This window comes from Anarrhichthys ocellatus, unplaced genomic scaffold, assembly GCF_004355925.1.
Source record: "Anarrhichthys ocellatus isolate YVR2014 unplaced genomic scaffold, GSC_Weel_1.0 scaffold44, whole genome shotgun sequence".
NCBI classification, from domain to species: domain Eukaryota; kingdom Metazoa; phylum Chordata; class Actinopteri; order Perciformes; family Anarhichadidae; genus Anarrhichthys; species Anarrhichthys ocellatus.
In genome coordinates, this window is record NW_022280074.1 from 248,818 (window position 1) to 255,442 (window position 6,625).

Genomic DNA, 6,625 nt, shown 5'->3' on the forward strand with positions numbered 1-6,625 from the left:
ACAGTAAATTCTATATTTGAACCTTATCTTTCAGAGGGCTAGTATTATTGTCTCACTGAAACAGTTTACCCATAGGCCCTCTCATGCCATCAAGAATTTGCAGGGCAGTTATGTCTGTGCAGCATAAAGTTATTTTCCATGTCATAAGCTTTGAAATTAAAGCTAAAACATTTTTGCACAAAAACAGCTGCCATGACGGACAGTTTTGCAGTGTTTTATCCTGTTTATATTGTCTTGTAATGTGTGAAGGCAACGTGAAGTGTAAACTGCATGGATGTAAAACTTTTATTTTTATTTTCTGCCTTTCTTTCTGTGTCTTCTCCCTCCTATTCTTTTCTTTTGCATGTGGATGGTCTTCTTCCTGTCTCCTTCCTTCTCTCAGCCTGCATGCCGCTGTCACCAAACGACATGGAGATTGACTGTGATCTGCTCTCGGTTTCCAAAGCCTACCATCTGGGCCAAGAAGAAACTGACTGGTTTGAGAAGCCACGCTCCAGTTCTCGACACTACGGCAGCAGCCACTCATCTGGGAGGAGCCGGCACGGTGTCAAACATACCTACCACGATTATGATGAGCCTCCTGAGGAGGACCTGTGGCCCCAGGATGAGTACGGCCACGGAGGGCGACACTCTGCATCCCGTGACCACAGGCCCCAAGGCAGCTCTGGCCGTCAGTCATCTGCATCACGTCATTCAGATGAGCAGAGGGCCTCGAGGTCATCCAAGGGGCACCCCAAAGACCCGGCAATGCGCCAAGACCCTACAGCACGATCCTCATCTGTAGGAAGGCGTGGTGAGTCCAGGTCCGGAGGGTACCACTCTTCGGACTACTCCCGAGATCCGTCTGGGCACCACCATGGACAGCGCTCCTCCAGACAGGGGGACCCGCACCGTTCCTCACGGAGCAAGTCCCAGCAGCCAATGGACATGCAGGGCCAGCCACCTGGTAAATACAGGGCACCTTTACACCTCATATAAAATGCTTTTCTACTGTATGGCAGGAGGAATAGCATTACATGTGCCAATATTACTAGCCCTTCATCTCCATTATATCTCAAAATATTTGACAGAAATAAGAAGAAAAAAAAGACTATCGAACTAATTGTTTGTTGATAATTCAACAAACTGAACGATGACTGATCGATACATTCTTTAACTGATTTTACATCATCTCTGTAACTATTTAAAAATAATGGTATATCACGTGTTATACATTATAATGTCATTTTAACATCCATATGTGGAATATGTTTAAGAAGTAGTAAAAAAAGAGACCATTCCAAAGTAATTTGCTAATTAAATTTTATGACTAGAACAATATTAGACCTCATTCAGAGTCTGGCCAGTGTAGGCAGTCTGGCGTCTTCATTAAAAACAAATTATATGTCTGTGACTTGAAGTAACAGATATTTCCAATTCACATTTAAGTCAAGTCAAGTCAATATTACGTATACAGCCCAATATCTGTACAGCATGCGACACCCTCTGTCCTTAGACCCTTGATTCGGATAAAGAAATGAGATGAAAACGTGTATTTCACAGACCTAAGTTAAGTTTCCTAAACCATTGTACATCCTCAAATTATTAATGGAGCAATAATAAGCTGTGATTCTTGGATAAAATCACTGTAGATTTCTTGTTTAGATCTAAGGGAGACATATTTAATTACCCCTGGTTGTTCAGACTGAGTTTGACTTTTACAAGCAACAGTCCCCTGAGGGATCAACAATTTTTAATTAACTATATCAAGCGTAACTTTTCGAAAGAAAATGCTGTCTCCCGAGGCAGCATTGTGGCTGTGTTCTTAGCAGTGTACTCATTAAACCGCTGGTCTGATCTTTGCTCACAACATTTGTTGCATTTCATTCTCTCTTTCATTGCTGCTTCACCTGTCAATTGCTACTGTATACAATGTAATAAAAAGGCCAACCATTATAATAATAAGAAAGCCTTACCGTAAAATAAATACTGCAGTTCCAATTTCACAAAAGTTTCTCAAATGCAGAAATAATCTGATTGGATAAGTTAGACCTCACTGACTGGAGCTTATCAGTCGAGGTTCTGCTCACATCCAAAGAGGAACAGATGATGTGAAGATGTATCAACCGAATCTTTTTGGCACACATGATAACTTTAAGTTGTCAATCATTCTCTGCATTTAAAGGCCTGCAGCGTTCAGAGTACTGCTGATATTTTATCTTCTTTTAAAGTATCTGGTTGAATTGTTGTCCTTTCTTTTAGCCGTTTCTCATTGTCCTAAGGTGAGACGATTTTGGAACAATGAGCACAACACTTCCATTTAAAAAAATATGTCACCCACCTTCTCCATCCAGGCTCCTCCAGGTCTGGCAGCTCTTCCCGGGGTCAGGGCCCCGCTGGAGGGCCTACAGGATCAGGGCGACAGGGTGGTCCAGGTTCCCAGACAGATGGAGCTCCAGGACAGAGGACCCAGCTCCAACAACAAGCCCAGACATCAGCAGCCAGGTCAGGGCAGCCTGGTGCCGCAGTGGCCACCGGCCCTCAGCAGCAGCCCCCAGTCCAGGGACAAGGCATGGGCATGGGCATGGGTATGGGAATGGGCATGGGGCAAGGCCAAGCCAAGCCAGGACAGATGGGTCCAGCGGGTGGACCCATGGGTCAGGCCAGGCAGACAGGTCCCGCAGGAACCATGCCAGCCACCATGGTGAGTACAGAGAGGGAAGACTAGTAATAGAGAGAAATAGAAAATGACAATGTTAAAAAGACTTGCAGCGTTTGTTTCCATTTTTTATGATAAACAGATGGTATGATAATAATAGAAAGGATGTAGTATTTTTCTGTTTGAGAAAAAATAACTACACTTTTATTACTGTTAAAATGCTGTTCAATGGCAGAAAATACATTCAAATCAAATTTACAGTCAGTTTTACTTTTCCATCACTGCATGTGATTGATGTGACATTTTGAGAAGTATGGTATGTACTGTATACCTCCTCTGTTAGTGTTGTGTTGTTGTTGTCTTGCAGAACTAAATGTACCACAGGTTATCTTTATATTTCTCTTTCTCACAACACACACACACACACACATTAATTTCAAATTCAGTTTTTGTACACATTACTCGTGATATTACTGTGATCTTGACATAACAAGCTTGTTACATTTGTCACAAAAGAAATGTTTCACGATTATGACAAACCTGTCATTTAATATGTTGTCATCTTCATGTAACAAACCATTTTGATAAGGATGTTGTTGTCTCTCTCTCTTTCTCTCTATCCATCCTCCTATTTATAATTCAACATTTTCTAACAACCAATTGCTAGCTAGTTTATCCTTTTTGTATTCATTCATCCCTCCAGGCCCCATACTAATCTTCCTCGCTCTCATCTTTTTTTGCTCCATCCCTTCACCTCTTCCTAGTTTCCAGACAGTCTTCACCCTCAGTCCTTGTTTCCCCTCATTCCCCTGTGTCCCTCCATGCTCCCAGAGATAAGAGCTAGTCCATCTCCTCCCAGTTCAGATGGTTTATTTAAATATTGCTGTGCCTCTGTTGGCAGGCTTTATCTAACACTGTGATTAACACCGAGGCAACTGATAACTAAATGTAGCTGATTCACTGTCTGCTAGGCGCTCAAGAAATTGGCACTCAAAATATATGATTGCACCCTGTGTTTACTACATAATCATAAATCCATGCAAACGTATTTGCAATTGGAGTTGAAAAATCTCAACTCCAAGAATCCATGAATGAGTTGCCAATGAAGTTCATAAAGTCACCAGGACCCATAATTATTCCCAATAGTTTTCACGGCTGAAAAGAGTTCCTGATTTTCATGTTGCTGCATCGTTGTGCTGCCAGCGGGAAAGCAAAGTACAATAATTCATAATGTCTGATATCAAGTTGTGCAGGAATTTGTCTTGGAAATTATTCAGAAAGCTCTGACAGGAAGCCATAAACTGTCATTTGATTATCATTCAAGTCTGCAAACTCATACACTAACACTCTGTTGTTCGGTCCATTGTGTAATTAAAAGCATTGACGAAGTGGCTGTAAATAATGAGATGCTGTAAGCTGCACGGTGCTTAATGATGCGCCACCTCTTCTTTGCTGCAGCTAAACTGGATTCAGTGTCTGTCAAGTCAAGTATATTTATGGAGTGTTTATAAACAGGAGTGCCATTACATTACAGCTTTACAGAAAACAGATGACACAAAGTAAGAACATAGAAAGTGGGCCTTGTTTCCTGTGTTTAGATAGTACTAACTGTTATAGCGATGGATATCAGCAGAGGTCTGGTCTGCTCTTTCCTGAAGCTATTCTGTGTTAGTGCAGCAGCAGCCACTGTAGTTTAGTGCATAAATGGTGAGGGCAGAGCTGCAAAGAAACCCAGCAATGTAAAAGCTTTCACACTGCTCACAGTGACTCAGCAGATATCAAAATGTCCAAACCAGTCCACTCTGATAAAGGGATGAGGTGGGACAATGATGCAGGAAAATGTGGAACATCTACAGCCATGGTTAGAATATTTTTGTTGATTTACCTTGCCGTCAGACGGCGGTTTCCAACGTGGAAAGTTTGGATTCACATGAAGTCACATAAAATGTATTTGTAGTTCCCAGTATGAAAATAAATGCAGAAAAGTAAAACAGTTAAAAAAAGCACTTGAGTAATACAACAATGTCAATATTATCTTAAATCAGGGACAGGAGTTAAACCAAAATGATAAATAATAAATGTATTCATTTAATTGATTAATAACAACAGACAATCTATCATCAAAGGCCAGAATGTAAAGAAGTTGGTGGGAATTTTTCAGCTTTCCTGAGATTTTCTTGGAGGCATCTGTGTATAATTTCTTTCAGTGATTGCTGAGTGATAAGGAAGATAACTGACAGTTGACTGTGTTGACGATGGTGACACTCATCATTCATGTCATTCAGTAAGATGTCACAACACAATAGGGGAGCAGCTTTCTCTGTCGCCTTCTGTCAGTCTCTCAACCTCTTACTTTTTCCTCTCTTTTCCTTGTGTCTGCTGTGTTGTGAATATCTAAGAGCTATTTCTCCCCCACTGTCTTCAATTACCAGCTGTTTTGCTGTGAAGAGAGTACCGAGAAGTTTGTGTTAGTAAATGATGAGCATCGGTTACTCATGCTGTTTTATCTTCTCATACTCTCTGTCTCTCTGTCTCTCTGTCTCTGCAGGCCAAGATGGACACGCCTCCAGTAACAGCTATTGGAGCAAAGGCAGCGCCGGTCATGGCCACAAAAGCCGCCCAGCCCCCACTCACAGGCATAGGTACAGTATAATCATCGCACACAGAGACTCCCAGCACTCTCACGTCTCGCCAGCAGCTCCCCACTGTGTCTTTATTATGTAACCGGTGTGTGCCGTCTCATCTAATCTGAGATTAATCTGCAGATAATCCCACAGTGGAGGGGTTTCACTTCAAGGCAGCAGATCATCCTGAGTGTGTTAAGTCACTACGTAATGACTTGGGTCAGTTAGTTAATTTGGTAAAAGTAATTCAGTTAATTTGACCAGTAGGTAGTGCGTCTCTTGGAAATTTAAAAGAAGAACAATAAGAAAATGAAATGCTGATACAGGAAGTAGTTTGTCTTTTATGCGGTGTGGGAGGTAAATGGATGGATCTGAATCCCACATGTGACTATAAACAGATTTGATCAACAGATAATTGGCAACAATTCTGACAGACAAAAAAAACGCAAATAAAATTGCTTGGATGGACAGCAAACAAAGAGTTGGTCTTAAGTAATGACCGAAGGCTACAACAGCACATCTATTCAGAAAAATCTGGCCACTAAACACAGAAACCCATTTAAGTCCATAAAGAGGAGACCTAATGTGAAAGCAGGGCAGGTGGCTGATTCAGTAGACTGGCAGGAGAGGAAAAATACAATAGGGACAGCTTGTGCAACTCAAAGACGATACTTATTTTCTATTGCACACACTGTTTGATTTGAAAAGACACAGAGCACTTGGCACCACAGATGCCATCATAGAAAAAGAAAAAAGTACGCACACTGTCAGATGCCACCTAATATTAGACCTGCATAGATCCTGACATCTATTGTCCTCTGGATATGTCATCCTCTCTTCATCTCTCTGTTCTTTCTGTCCAGGCTCCAAGGCAACTACTAGGCCAGGAGGTATTGGCAGTGCAGCAGCAGGTCAGCCTGGCATGGAGGGAGACAGCATGTTGTCCAAGATCCTCCCTGGATCCGCCGCTGAGCAGGCCGGCAAACTGGGAGACGGTACAACAAAAGATCATTTATTAAAAGCACACTTCACACAAGTGATTTGACCGTCATGTTGGAATGGCATCACATATTATTATTGATCATCACCTTGTAAACGTTCTAATAATTGTTGGAGAAAGGCATTATGCAAACTAGACAGCTACTTTACTTCACAAACAAAGTGAGTAAAAAGAGACACAAAATGACTACAGAGATAAAAAATGACTACAAAGAGACAAAAAGCGACCGACAAGAGACACAAAATGGCTACCAAGAGGGCCAAAACAATTGTAAAGATATAAAACATGATTAGAAGGAGAAACAAAATGACTATAAAGACAAAACATGACTACAAAGAGACACAAAACAACTATAGAGACAAA

At 41.5% G+C, this 6,625-nt stretch overlaps 1 protein-coding gene across 6 annotated transcripts in view; it reads left to right on the forward strand.

The window, feature by feature from the left end:
- bsna (bassoon presynaptic cytomatrix protein a) overlaps positions 1 to 6,625 on the forward strand; it is a 139,173-nt gene that overhangs the window by 113,397 nt on the left and 19,151 nt on the right. For 5 of the 6 annotated variants that reach the window (XM_031868755.1, XM_031868753.1, XM_031868756.1 and 2 more), the window contains exons 10-13: positions 446 to 946; positions 2,334 to 2,683; positions 5,187 to 5,280; positions 6,126 to 6,257. In XM_031868755.1, coding sequence (XP_031724615.1) covers positions 446 to 946; positions 2,334 to 2,683; positions 5,187 to 5,280; positions 6,126 to 6,257 — 1,077 coding nt within the window. Of the gene's footprint in view, positions 1 to 382; positions 947 to 2,333; positions 2,684 to 5,186; positions 5,281 to 6,125; positions 6,258 to 6,625 lie in introns of all 6 variants that reach the window. The other variant, XM_031868758.1, reaches the window with a different exon arrangement.